Genomic DNA, 14969 nt, shown 5'->3' with positions numbered 1-14969 from the left:
GTGCAGTCCATGCCATCCTCCATATCATTAATGAAGATATGGAACAAAACCTGCCTCAGGACTAACCCTTGGGGCACTCCGCTTGATACCAGCTGCCAACTAGACATGGAGCCATTGATCACTACCCATTGAGCCTGACGATCTAGCCAGTTTTCTATCCACCTTATAGTACATTCATCCAGCCCATATTCCTTTAACTTGCTGGCAAGATCATCAAGCTGGTGTGGAGGGACACGATCCCACAGTTGAGACTCACCTTCTGGATGATGTCATGATATCTTCTTGCACTGAGGATATCCCTTCACGGCAGGGCCGGATTAACTTTTTGTGGCCCCCCAGGGAATAACTGTAAAAGAGGCCGGGGGTAAAAGCACAGTGGGGCAGGAGCTAGGGAGCAGTCAGGGGTAAACTGCAAGTGCAGCAGGGCTGGGGAGGACGTAAACAGGATCGCCCCTGCCCCTGCCCACATGGAGCGGGTACCTACCTGGTTCTATCCCATTCAGCCCAGCCCCTAGACCTCCACCACAAGTGTGGGGTTGCTCTTGATTGCACTGCCTACTGATTGTCCAGTCTCAATATAAATGGCTCAAGATGTGGGAGATTGTCAGTTCTCACTTTGAAAGGAAACATTCCTAATGGTGGGGTCTAACATCCAGGCTAAGGTTCTGAGTTCTACTCCATTCCTCCCTGTTCTGTGCCCTGCCCTGCTCTAACCACTTCCTCTGCTGCTTGGTGTTTACCCCCTTCAGATACTTGCAGATAGCTGGGCCAGCCCCATTTAGCTGTCACATAACCAAACTACAAGTACTGAGCCAATTCCATGCCTATTTTTACTCCATGGATGTCAATGGTGTTCCCCCTTTTAACTCTTTTATTCTTTCCTCAGAAATCCACCCTGTTAATCATCTTTTCTGTTGTGCCTCTCTGGATCCCTCTCAGCTGCCAGAGACCTTTGAGATGGCAGTGCTCACAACTGGTCCTTCTAGGCTGCATCTTTTTACATTGTCCTGAAAGCAGAAATTTAATGTGGTTAACATTTTGCAACATGCTTTCCCCCTAATGTAGACAGACTCTAACACAACTGCACTAGCATGATATTAAATAACCACTTAACACTCAGTGTAGCCAGGGACAAGATATGTTTAAAACATGTTAACTGATCATGTTTAAGACTTAATATCCTGTTAGTTAAGATGTTCTCCACCATGATGTTTGTCCCACAGTGTAGACAAGGCTGAAGAGACTCACAAGGTGTGGCCAAAGGGCATGACTTTAGCTCCTTTTCCAAGGGGCAGAAACAACTCCCATTTGTGTGTGCGTGTTAGGAGGCAGTGTCTTGACTTCTCTCCTCAAACTCAGTGAGATGGAAAGCCCTGCAGAATGCCACAACTACAAAGCATCTTAAACTAAAATACCATTTTCTTTACATCATTTAATAAAGGGAAGGAGCTTGCTTGACAAATTCCCTCCATGGCTCAAACCCAAAGTCCATTGAAAGTCAACGGGAGTCTTTTCATTAACTTTGGGGAACTTTAGATCAGGCCTGGTAGCTGCAGAAGAAGCTTCCCCTGTGAACCACCATACACATTGTAAACCTAATGGAAAAAGAGAGGAAGGATGTTTTTGTGGTCAAAGGCATCAAACTTGAATTGGGAGATCTGAGTTCAGTTCCTGATCCGTCACACACTTCCTGTGTGACCACAGGAAAGTGACAATTTCTCAATGCCCTGTTTCCCTAGCTGAATATCCTATAATAAGAGAGCTCTCTCCATGGTTCAGTACTTGTACTCCCCCCGTTTTGTTCTATACCAGCACAGAGGAGAGTTGTGTCTGCTTGAAATCTGTGGGCTTTTTCTTATATGAACTGAAAGGGGCCTGAATTCAGATACCAGAGCCAGGTTCACTCCTGAATTCATAGCTCAAACTAATTTCTATAAAGAACAGAATCCAACATTTGGGAAAGTTTGGATCCAGATTTCAGACACCCTGCAAGTTCAGGATATTTTGACCTACTGATTCAGGGAGGCACATCCTGGAGAGAGGAAGTTTGGGTCCATCTGGAATTTGATCCAAGACTTTCTTCGTCAGTGTTATTTTGGTAAATACATCCTTTCCTCATTGAGTCACTTCATGTGCAGAGGACACACAGAGTCTGGGATTATACAGCAATACTTTGCACTTCCACAGAGTCTTTCACTCACGTTGTTCAAAGCACTTTCTAAACATTAATCATTCAGTGTTTCCAAGTCTCATGATTTTATCACAAGGCTTGGGATATGTGGTGTTTTTTCTGAAAACCCCAGCTCCTGGAGTCTGGTGATTATGAGAGAATCTCAGCTTCTATTTTTTACAAATAATGTAAATTTCTAGCCTTTATGCTTGCAGAGAGAACTTGAAATTGTGACCCACAAAGGCTCCAAAGCCAGAAGGCAAATAAAAGAACCCCTAAATTGGTTATTTTTAAAATCTCAATTTTGAGGCCTAACTCATGATTTTTAAATGCTTGAGGCTGGCCAATACTACAAGCTTCATAATGTTCCATAAGGCAAGGTATAAATATCATCATTCTCATCCCCATTTTAAGAGATGGAGAAAAAGAGATATAGAGAGCTGAAGTGACATGACCAGAGCAAAGGAATGACAGAACCAGTAATAAAAAGCTAGTGCTGATTCTAAACTAAACTTCCCCAAAACTGCAGAGAAGTGCCTGGTCACATGGGGCTGCTACTCTGTTTCCAGCTGCTAAACTGCACTAAACGAAGCTAAAATACATTAACACGTCCCTACCATTACTTGTCCAGTAGCTGTAACCGTCACTGAGCTGTTATATGACTGGGCACATTTAGGGCAAATGTCCATGAGACACTCTCTCTGATAACCTGTGGTCCACATTAAGTGAAACTTCAGGGATTCCCGATTTAAACAAAGCTATCACCAATGAAGAGGTGTCATCTGATTGGTAATTCTAGATATTCCCTCTGAGTAATATTGATCAATTCATGGGTCCGCTTGTGCTAGAAATACTTTCATGATGTGTAAACGGCTAAAGAAAATAGTAAATTCTACTTAAGAGAAACCTTTTTTCAAAATACAAACAAATAAATAAATAAAAGTCCCCACTCGAGAGCTGCTGCGGGATGAAAAAGGAACTCTTCCCTTTCAGTAATTGATATATGTGTATTAATAAATATGGACATGGAACAGAAGGGCTAATACATTTGCCACGGGAAATGCTCCATTTGCTTCTAAGCTGCGAAGCACCCAGTGTCAGTACTTCTTGGAATAACACCCCGTTTGAATTGTACTTACATCCAGATTTAAACCTGTCATTTGAAGAAAGTAGCGGTGACTGCTATTCATTAGTATTATTATTATTTACTGGCCACCAAAAGAGGAAGCTACAACCCCTGCCTTACACGTGGGCTGCCTATATAGAGTTGGGGCAACCCCAGAAGTCTTCGCCTATTAAGAAACAAGAAAAAGTGATTGCATGTTATTTAAAAAGGTGTTATTAACTAATAGTACTGGTATTAGCACAAATCAAGATGAATGTGCTGTAAGGCAGACGCTGATGGGTGGAAGGTCCCTTGGAAGGTCAATTTATAAACCTTGGGCCAAATTCAGAGGTGATAAATAAGGTGGTGAAAATTAAAACCCCTAACGGTCTCTTAAATTTCTTTCCACTCAGTTAGATCTATTCCCTGGCTATCTAAGGGGATCTAAATTGATGCTACTTGGATGCTTGAGATCCAGGAAAGGTACAAGTTAAAGTAGCTCCCAGCCTTCCAGCTCTTTAGCATGCAAATGACACCAACTGGGACACTGGTGGAATTAAAGCAGCTCTAAGTGAGTCTGGGTTTCCTTTCCTCCAGCTGATCCAGCAGCTCAAGTATGGGATGTGTTTGAAGAGAAAAGACCATTTCCTTTTAAGTAACACACCAGCTTGATCACACTTACAGAACTGCTCATCTAAAACTAATGATTATCTAAAAATAATGGCAGTGGGCACCAGCACCTCTGTTGCAATACAGGCAACTTCTTCTCCCACTGATGCTTCTGGTGGTGGTGACACATAGTGTGCAAGATGCCTCTAAAAACCCAACAAACAGAGGTGCACAGACAAGCAGCACATCTTCAAGTGTGCAGTCAACATTAAACCACTGAAGTCCCAGGGGGCAGACGCCTGGCCCCTGTGCAGCATTCTCAGTTACCTTGAAATTCCCCAGGGCCCATGTCCAACCCTGCATTCTTAGTTGCCCCAAAATTCCCCAGGGACTCTGCTCAGACCCACTGCTAAATTATCAATTGCCCTGAAATTCCCCAGGGCTGCTGCCCAAAGCCACCACTGCATTCTCTAAGACAGGCAGGGGATTTTTAAATGTTATAGGTGCTGATACTGTCTCATGCAAATCTAGGCTCTCTTGGCACAAATGACCAATGGATGATGAAGGAGTACACTGGCCCTTTATTTGTACAATCAGGCAGAACCCCTCAGCCCTGGGTCATGTCCAACCCCATTGCACCTGAACCTGGCCTTATACCCCTATTTCCCTACTTCTTTTGCCCATTCACCAGCCTTTGTAGATTGAATCAATCATCATCATTGTCTAAGGTAGCTATTTATAGACTAATTATAAAACCTCTCACAGATGATGATAATGGCACTGGGCATGGAGCCACAATTTTAAAAAACAAGACAAAGCCAAAATAAGTCCAGAGGCACTGAATGGCCTGCGGGTAACAAGAGACAGAGCCTCTTCTCCAAGGATACTGACCTCAGCAAAGCACAGAGTCGTGATGGAGAGTGCTCACCATATAATGGCTGTTCAGAAACGCTAGCAGCACATGGGTGCTGCAGAAAACCAGAGACTGGAGGGAAAAATGAAGCCTTCTCACTGGAGACCAGGCAGATCCGGTTGGTGGTCTCAGCCCAGGTCACAGTGGATAAGTGTCCAAAAAAAAAAAAAGAAAGAAAGAAAGAAAGAAAAAGGCACTGGTGCTAAATGACACACTGCTCTGTGATCTCAGCACCACAGCGCTTCCAGTAAAGGTTGAGAGCTGGTGAGGATGGAGGAGAGGGTTTTGTTGGCCCAGCCTCTTCCATCTAAGGGAGCTTTGTTTCCTGGAGTTTTTAGGCTCTGCAGCAGCTTGGGGGAAGAGAAAGGCATGTCAGAAAAGAAGGACACTCCCAAAGGCTGCTCCTAGGCAAAGGCAGGGATGAATCCTGCAGATGGAACAAGAGACAATACGGTCACTGGGTAGACAGGATTCCCCTAGTTATGCACATTGCCCAAAGATGATCTACTACAAGTTATTTCTTTCCCACGCTTCCCCAACAATATTTTACTACCATTGCCTGGGAGTCCAGCAGTATTTGTAAACCAAGTTATCATGTACCATAGGCAGAATATCACACCATCTAGTGTGCACAGTGCTTTCCATAGAGTGAGTAAAGGCATGGCCCCTGCCCCAAAGAGCTAAGCAGAGTATGGCAACAAAGGTAAGGGAAATAGACAACAGACACAAGGGGGAAGGAGGAAGGAACATCCAGGAGAGGGTAATGGGATGCATAATACAGTGCATGTGTTAAGATTAATATGTACTGCCCCATTTAAAAAAAATGTCACAGCTGCCAAAGTCCTTCAGTCATTGCTGTTAATCCCCACCTTAAGTGCCGAAATGCCAGTTTTAAAACATCTATGTACCAGTACCGATTGCAAGTTCCATGAATTGCTTTGCTACCAAGAACCCAGGGCAAATTGTAATTTTATTCCAGCTGCAAGCTCAGTTTCATTTTAAATTGTCCTATTATGTCAGCCTTCCACTGGGAATCCCTGAAGCTATGGTATCTGCTCACTCATATGGATACGCAACTTCTGCTTTGAGGAGATATGCTAATCTGTCTCCTGGTGAGATGTGTGCAGAGCTATATCCCAGCTAAAGGATGACTATGATTACCACTTAGTCTTGTGCTTTAACCACAAGACTGGGAGTCAGGAGACCTGTATTCCAATCCCAGTTCTGATGCTGACTCACAGTGTGACTTGGGACAAGCCTAGACAAAGATATAACAGTGGCCTCCTCTACTCAAAGAAGGGATTGATTACTATCAGTGGTCACTCTAAACTTCACCTGATGCCTCCTGATATTACCAATGCTGTTGAAAGTAAGCAAGACAAAGTCATTTATAATATTGTTACAGGAAGCATGATTCATACCTATTGACACCACTATACTTTCCTTAACAGTGTTTTAAACAGTTTTGCCCCATCTACACTAGTAACTAGATCATTTTCACCAGAACTTCAGGGATCAGTGGAACCTGTTGCTGAAACCACAATCAGCAATAGTCTTTTCATGTTCTTTGTGCCTCAGTTTCTCATTTGCGAACAAGAGATAATATATACCCAACCTGCTCAGGCGTGTGGTTGAAGTGAATGACTTTCCAATAGCCACTCACTATTGGTGCTAATATGTTATTATTTATCATTACAGAAGCACATAGGTGAGCCTGTCATGGACTAAGACCCCAGTGTGCTGGGTGCTGTACAAACAGCTGTCCCTGCCACCAAACAGGCTTATGCTCCTGGTTCATGCTGGTCAGTTGTACAGGACAGATTGGTAGCAATTTTTTTGATGTTTTCAAAAGCAGAAGAGAAGCATAGAAATGCTGGGCTGGAAGGGCCTCTGAGAAGTCATCTAGTCCAGCCCCTTGCACTGAGGCAGGACCAACTAAACCTAGACCATTCCTAACAGCTGTTGGTCCAACTGGTTCTTGACAGGACTTCCCCTGCCTCCCTTGGAAGCCTATTCCAGAATTTAACCTTCCCCAGTTAGAAAATTTTCCTGGTATCTAACCTAAATCTCCCTTGCTGCAGCTGCTTTGAAAGCAATTTAGCTACAGAAAAAGGCTAGCGTTAGTTGGCACCAGTTAAAACCGGACTGACCTGCCTTGACATGAAGACACCCTGGTAGAACCCAGTCTGTCTTTGCAAGATGGAGAACTGCCTATGACTGAACTTGTCTGGCTGGGGGATTTCACTGTTCTATAGCTCTAGACCTAGCTGTCCTTTGGATAGATGAATCAAAAAGAGACAGCCCAGGTCTCTTCCTCTAAGATTACATTCAACTTACAAACCTCATAATTCCTTCCCAGTGTCTGGAAAGGAAGAGGAATTGCAAAGGGTCGCAGACCCAGTCCAAACAATGTTTTTTTAAATCAAGCTGGGCACTGAAGGGTGCACTTTACGGTGCTGTTGTAGCAAAGCTGCTGCTCCCAGCTTCATAGACCCCCATTTTTGTCACACCATTTTAATCACTGCTGAAGGCCGCTATGCTCTGTCTTTTAGTTTAGTGGAGGCTGTGGAGCTGCATATCTCAAACCACACCTTCTGTTTGCTGTTCAAGAAAGCTGGGAACAAAGGGAAGTATCACTGTTGGGTGCATTCAGCCTGAGTTTTAAAATCTATAAAATTACGAGCACACCACTATAGGTGCTGCCCTCGCAACATTCACCCGTGGGCCTGGGCAATCCCTTGTTCTACGTGGCTTATAGCGAAGTCATCTGGGCAATCCTGTTGTGTGTGCTGTATATTGAAGTCATCATTAGTGCTCCGGGGAGACTTCCCCCCTTATCTCAAATTCATCCAGTCCTTAATGTTACTCCAAATGCTCACTAAGAAAACATCCTTCCACCCAGCTGGGAAGTTACAAATAGCACTAGGGAAGAGACTCCCCCAATGGAATATTGCTCAGCCTCCCACATACCAGTTTACCAGATGCTTTATGCGAAAACAGAGTATTTTCAAAACCGCCTTTCCAGCCAACACCCAGTCAGCTGCTCCTTTCCCTCTGGTAGGCTAAGTCTCAGCTGCAACTGCGGTCAGCTGCTGCCGTCAGAAGTGGTTGCTGACAAAGGATTGGCTGCTTCACCTGCAAATCAAACCGAGAAGCTGCCGGAAGAAGGAACTGGTTCCGCACGAGGGCTCGGCTGCAGAACTGCAAGTAATTCCTCCCTTTTAACCCCGTTCTTTGCCGCGTTTCTTACAACGGGACAGAAGAGGTAGCTGCTGCATGCCCCTCTCTGCTGGCGCCAGAACACCCCTGTCCGCCAGGTAGTCTGTAAACAAGCCATAGACGCTCAGGCTAGCTGTGGGCAGCCATCGCTCCCGAAAGGCACAGGCAGGGGGCCGTTTCTAATGGCTGTCCGCGTCCTGACATTTAGGGATGGATGAACCGGGGGGGAAAAATAGCACTCCCGCCTTCCACCCAATGCTGAGCACTTCTTACTTCTGCAAACATTAACTAAGCCCCACAATTCTCAGGGTTTGCAACCTACAGCTGCACTAGCTAGTCTTCTGCCCGCCCGGCTGGATTCTGGGGCCTTCCTCTAACAAGGAGCTGAGTCTCCATGGCAAGGGGCCCTCTCTCTCGCTTAGGGTGACCAGACAGCAAGTGTGAAAAATCGGGACGGGGTGTGATAGGAGCCTATATAAGAAAAAGACCCCAAAATCTGGACTGTCCCTATAAAATTGGGACGTCTGGTCACCCTATGTCTCGCTGCCTCAAGCTGTTGCATTTACATGGATTGTGCTGTGGCTAATACCTGCATCCTGGCCATCAGCCCCCAGCTTTAAAGGAGACCCAGGGGACCCGCCCCTGCTTGTCATGCAGTGCCTTTGCAAATCCCACAGCATTGCACATGCCCAGCACTGGCTGATAGTATCTATTGGATTTCCCCATCCTGCCAGGTTTGCAGCCACTGGGCATGCTCCAGTTCAGAGGCGGATTAAGATTTATTGGGGCCCTGTGCACAAAGACCATTTGGGCCCCCCACACCCTGGGGGCCCAGGCTGTCCAGAATCAGGGGAAGTAGGGGGGCATCTCCCCCTCCTTTTTAAAAGTGAGAGGGCCATGCCTGCCCATTTTTTAACATAGGTGTAGAAGCCTCAGGCAGGCACAAAGTGGCGACTGCATGGGTGTAGTTTGGGGGAGGTGAAGGGGTGTTGCTCCCCCAAACTGCAAGCCTCAGGCCAGAGGCAACAGGAGGAGTAATGCCGCATATGGTTGCTGCCTCAGGCATAAAGCCCAGGAGGCAGCAGTAGGGGCAGCCTGGCAGAAGGAGCCAGGCGCAGGCACTGGGTGGAGTGCAGCGGCCACGGAGGGTGGAGGAGCTCTCTGCCCAGCTCCTTGCTGTATGTGACCTTCCCAGGGCTCCCTCCCTCCTTCCAGGCCAACTCAGGGCCTCCTTTCCCTGCAGAGCATACCTGCAGGCCCCGGGGAGGGGGCAGGAGGCTGGACCAGAGCCCCTGCCCCATGGTCCCACCAGCAGTGGCGTGCCCCTGTGGGTGGGGATACAGGCTGGGGACTGCTCTTGGACACTCCGGCCCCCTGCTCGGTGCAGGGTCTCGGGCACCCCACAGTGGCCAGAGCTCCCTTGGCAGCTCTTACCACTGTCAGCTCCAGTTTATGTCCTGGCCAGGGGGTGGGGCCTAAGGGAGGGAAGAGGAGGAGCAGGGGGAAGGGACAGTTCCAGTGACAGCGGGGCCCCCCCCTCCCTTCTAAACAGGTTCTGGCGCTCCTGCGGGGGCTCACGAATTGGCCAGGGCCCCTGGGCATGTGTTAATCCGCCACTGCCTGTAGATTAGCTACAACCCAACATAGCCAAAAATCCCAAAGATGATTGTAAAACCAAAGACCCCGTAGAAGAACTTGAAAGGAGCAAAACCAAAAGCTCAGTGGATGAGCAGGTAAACAATGGAGCAGGTCAAAGCAGTCTTCCTGCTAGAATAGGTTTGAAGTTCCCATCTGATAAATCACTTTCACGATTCAGTTTTATCACCGGAGCAACTGCGTATGCTTGATACAGATTGGTCCTTGCCTGCCCACTGTGTGTGATATGCCAAATAGAGATTTTCAGTTTTTCCTACAAGCTGCCATTTTTCCATCTTCATTTTACAGCATGATAAAAGCACTGCATGAAGATTTGCATATCAAATGGCTTAGCATCCTCATAACTTTCCGATTACACATACTGTCACATCTAGTGCTTGTTTGGGGATACAGAAGCTCAAAAATCAACATGGGTAACAGGTTTCAATGACTGGAAGAATATGCTAAAGTTAATGGCTGTTCATGGGAGGACCAAACAACTTCTGCAGTCACATGTGGCAGCTTTATAGTTTTGACCCTTCAGAAGTATCAATGCATGTTTTGATGAACTAGCATCTGAAATATTAGGAGGTTGCAAGGAGTACTAAAAATATTGCATGACACAGTCAAAACTTTAGCTAATTTAGGTCTCCCTTTTCATGGCCTCTGTGAAGTGTTGGAGAGCATCTGTTGTGGTATTTAGTTAATTATCATGAAGCTACTTGCCTGACTTAATACAAAATTTACCCAACATATCAATGACGCCAAGAGAATCAAATACTTGAGCAAGAAAATTACAGATGAACATAAGTCTTATTGCTTCAGAAACCAGGAAGCACATACTTGCTAGCTGCAAAGAAGCTAAGTTTTTTTTACTGTGGTTGCAGATGCAAACATGTCGATCAAATGGCTTCACTTTTTTAATATTGATCATATCAAAGGAAAAGTAGATATAAAAGAGCATTTGTGGCAATAAGCGAGGCAGATGCATCCATGTGTGACAAGTTAACTGAAGTTTTGTTTGACAAGTATTGGATCAGACCCCAAATACATGTCTGGACAGGGTTCAAAAAGTAACTAGTTAAGTTCATGGAGGATAGATCCATGAATGGCTATTAGCCAGGATGGACAGGGATGGTGTCCCTAGCTGCCGTTTGCCAGAAGCTGGGAATGGGTGACAGGGATGGATCACTTGATGTTTACCTGTTCTGTTCGTTCCCTCTGGGGCACCTGGCACTGGCCACTGTCGGAAGACAGAATACTGAACTAGATGGACCTTTGGTATGACCCAGTTTGGCTGTGCTTATGTTCTTATGACAGGGATATGTTGGGGCCAGTGTTATGGCTGGACCTTGTGGAGGAGTGCAAGGGAAAAAGGAGAAAATATCTTTCAGGCAGGGGAGGCAAAGTGTGTGCACCATATATCCATTGCCTAGCACATCAAATTAACCTAGTTTTGGTTCATGCTTCTGAAGATATGGCTAGTCCAGACCTGAAGATTTTCTTCACAGCTTTGCAGGAAATACATAAATATTTCACAGACTAGCCATCAGTGTGGAAAAACTAATGATTAAGTCTAAAAATAATCTTTATCTTCAAACTGTTGCTTGAGAGAGTACAGTGTTACAAAGAGAAGAGGAACTTGATGATGCACTTTAGGCCCCTGAAATAGCTGACAGGATTGATGCAGCAACTGAAATTGCACAGGCTTCTGAAGAATGAAGGAGACCCTTACATGTAACAGCATTCTGCAAGACTAGATGGGCAGCTCAAATGAAAGCCACTGAGGCAACTATAGTACATTTTTTAGAGTGTTATTGAATGCCAAGAAGATGAAACTGTGGCTGAATGCAGGAGTAGTGAGGACATATATTGAGCAAAGAGCAACATGTCTGATGGATTGGCTGTTCTACCTCAGTATGTTATGGTGGCATGGGATCTTTGTTATCATGGCTGCAGTCTCTGGAATCTTTTGGTCAAAGACAATTGACCTGATCCAAGTCCTCCAACACAGTGAATGAGCTCAGCAATCTCAGACCTGAAAAAAATTATGAGGGAAATAGTAAAAATCTTAGACCAGGTGGGAAGCAACGGGTTATGAAAATACAAACTATCCAAGCCACAGGAAGAGATGTGTACTCTGCATGTATGATGCATTTGTACACAATTATGTGTTAAAAGCAAAGGAGAACCATCGAAGGAAATATTTTGAGGTCTTGGATATGATGGGTGAACTAAAATCTCAGTGTGAGGGAATTCAAGATGTAGCTGCTTGATTTGGTTTTATCTGTCCCAGGTGACTTAAAAATATATAACTTTAGCAGAGTCAAAGGAGAAAGTTCTTAAACTCATGGGAAATATTCATTTTTCTTTAGACTTGGTTTACAAAATTGTAAAATTATTCATCTTGAAAAACAAAGGACACAGAGGTATTCAGTTTGTCCCTTGGAGTCCAGAGCTACTTGAATTTCATAATGTCAAGTTATCCCATTGATGTTTTTACCAGAACTGAAAATATTGTGTTGACTCTCACCCTACTAATTGGAGTGCCTAGCGCTGAATGTGAAATGAGCACATTAAGATGTGTCAAAAATTATGTGTGTTCAACACTGTCACAGACACGGTTGAGTGATCTTGTGCTCCTTCCAACAGAGAGAGACATGACAGTATCATCAAACAATTGGCCAAGGAAAAGCATTGCCATTGGTGCAAGGTTCCAGTAACTGAAAATACGCAAGTCAACACAGTTTGGGTGAGATTCTATTTATGTTTGAGCCTGTGATTTTTTTTTTTTTTTTTAAACCTTTATATTCAAAAAAGTCTAAGGCGATGTGACTATGCTGCATGTTGCTGACTATGTTCTGACCTTTAAATCTGCCCCTAAGTTTGGCCTATCCTGGTTCTCTAGTTTTGGATGGATTGTGGGTTTCATGTTGTGTTAAAGCACCTAAGGCTTGAGATGGGATTTTTTTTTTAATAAATCTAAAACCAAGTTTCTAAAAATCCCTTGACTCACTTAGAATGACTAACTCACAGAAGCTGATCTGATGCTGACTTCCTGTGTGATTTCTGCCAAGTTGCCTAACTTCGCTGTCCTTGATCATAGAGTGTCTTAGGTAAATTTTCCCCTAAATTGGTATTAAATTATACCAAGGGTTGGACCGCTAGTGCAGACAGACCACTGGTGTTTTAAGCAAAGAATTGTCTGACCATGCTCAGGGTAGATCTAGGCAACAGGCTGGTTAAAACCCCTGGGCCCTGACTACACTACTGCTCGAGCCAATGCTTGACCTGCAATGGGAGGCTTGTCTAAAATTCCTGACACAGATGCAGCCTCTATGCTCAATCTGTAAGTTTTCCTACTTGTCCTCTTATTGCGTTTAAGCATCTTCAGTGATGTTGCACCTGTGCAACTGATTGGAACTAAGTATGCAAAGGCTTGATGTACACAAAGGAATAGGAGTCAGCTCACACTCAACTGGGCTGGTTCTGCAGGGATCGCAGAAGTGAAATGCAGCTAAAAGAAAGGGGTTGTCACTAAACTAACAGATCCAACTCTGAATACACACACAGGGTAGATCGAAGCAATAAGAGGTGATTTCTATAAAACTAAATGGCAAAAAACCTACATTCAGGCAGAGTTAGGGCTGCTTGGTGGCATGTCATCCCCTTGCAGAACGCTAAGTGGAGCAAAAGTCAAACTTCTAAAAACCAGGAAATGTAGAATTAAGGTTGTCCATGCAACCTTAACTCTGCCCTCTTTCAGCAATGCTCTAATATGCTCTGTTATCACAGATACCTTTACTCTGCCAACCCCACATTTACTGAAAAGTTTACACCTTTCACCTGCTTTTGCAACCCATGCACCTTCACCCACATGAATCCATCTAATGCTATTAAAGGACAAAAATGGAAAAAGTTGGATGAACACTAGCTCCATTAGATCCTAGCACTCACAGAGGGGGCAATGAGAGGGATTTAGGTACCCCCAAAGCAACAAGGCCTCCCACACCTCAGCTCATGAGGGGAAAAGGTGGGGCTCAGCTCCTCTCCCCCCCCGCCGGGCAAGAGCCCTTCAGATTTGGGCACACACATGGAAGGGAAGAATGTGGGGCTGATAGGTGCCCATCAGTATTTTCCCCTAGTTCCATGCCACTCATCCCAACAACCCAGTATCCTGCCCTTCCAATTCCCCTAACCCCCACACCTCCCTCAACTGCACCCCCAACCTCTCTCCCCTCCTGTATTATGCATTTCCAGCTATCCTTCTTCCCTTGCTGCAGTCCCAAACCCCTCTCCCCCTCTGCTCTGCGCCTTAATGCCCCTCCCTCCCAGGAAGCATTCATATGTTTAATTCCTCTCTCCCACCTCATGGAGTGTATGTACCCCATGCTGCAACAACCAAGGGGTTAATCCAGGCACTGCTGATTAGCAGCCTCACAGCAGCTGGGAGGATAAAAGGGCTGGGAAGCGGTGGGGTGGGGTGGCTAAAAGAAGAGTGAGCAGACTGGCAAAAGGAATTCCTGTCAGCAAACTGCTGGAGAGCTACCAAGCGACAATACCCCAGAAAGGATGGAACAGACCAACAGGCTGAAGAGCCTGCAGAGGCCTGGGGGAAGGTTGATGGTGCCTGTTAGGGGGCTTATTTTTTTACCCTTTTACTTCCCTGGTCCTTCTCGCAGGAACAGAGAGCAACAATACCCGAAGTCCTAAGGTGCAAACAATTCGATGTTTATTGGGGTGAACTTTCAGCAAACATGATTCCAGTTTCCTTCCTCAGTGTCCCCCTTCCCAGCTCTGACACCACAGAGCCTTGCCTGTGTCCCTGTTCCCATTCCTCCCCTTAGCAAAACATGATGCCAATTCCCCCATCCCCATTCCGTTCCCATTCCCCTCCTTACTTCCTGATTGACTGCACATTATATAGTAAAACTTAGTTTTGCTTAGCTATACCTTAACCAATCATTTTACTAAAATTTAACTAACCAATCCTAACATATTGTAAGATGGTTATTTAACCAATTATATCCCATCACCTTAATTGGTTTACACCCAACAAAATTATACAGCAGACAAAAACAATTACAAAACCAGACAGAGATTATACAGACAAACAATAGGAAGGTGAAGACTACATAATAAAACAATACAGAAATGAGGATTTCACATCCCAGTTATTGATAAGTGAGTTCTTGCCAGACAGGATGCTATCAAACTAAGTTTCCTTTTACATCTTCTAGGCTCTTCCCTTTTTCTGGAGGTGATAGGAATATCAGGACAGGAATGTATTCCTAACAGCTCAATAGCACCTTATTTCA

The 14969-nt window shown here is 45.1% G+C and overlaps 1 protein-coding gene and 1 long non-coding RNA gene across 6 annotated transcripts in view; one reads left to right on the top strand and one right to left on the bottom strand.

The window, feature by feature from the left end:
• Positions 1–855: 855 nt before the first annotated feature.
• LOC142047839 (uncharacterized) lies at positions 856–7798 on the bottom strand. Its single transcript, XR_012657104.1, has 3 exons — positions 7776–7798; positions 4776–5147; positions 856–1007 (listed from the first exon to the last, which is right to left on the bottom strand). It is a non-coding gene; the product is annotated as an uncharacterized LOC142047839 (long non-coding RNA).
• Positions 7754–14969, top strand: part of ADPRH (ADP-ribosylarginine hydrolase) — a 17378-nt gene continuing 10162 nt past the window's right edge. The window contains exons 1-2 of one of the 5 annotated variants that reach the window (XM_032804825.2): positions 7754–8004; positions 12304–12403. Coding sequence is in view for 1 of the 5 variants with exons in the window: in XM_032804822.2 (XP_032660713.1) it covers positions 8074–8114 (41 nt within the window). In the remaining 4 variants the exon portion in view is untranslated. Of the gene's footprint in view, positions 8115–12303; positions 12404–14969 lie in introns of all 5 variants that reach the window. The other 4 variants (XM_032804826.2, XM_032804823.2, XM_032804827.2 and 1 more) reach the window with 4 other exon arrangements.

The sequence above is a fragment of the Chelonoidis abingdonii genome, chromosome 1 (assembly GCF_003597395.2).
Source record: "Chelonoidis abingdonii isolate Lonesome George chromosome 1, CheloAbing_2.0, whole genome shotgun sequence".
Lineage (NCBI taxonomy): Eukaryota > Metazoa > Chordata > Testudines > Testudinidae > Chelonoidis > Chelonoidis abingdonii.
The sequence above is the reverse complement of the archived record's forward strand: the minus strand, read 5'-3'. Positions and strand labels throughout refer to the sequence as shown.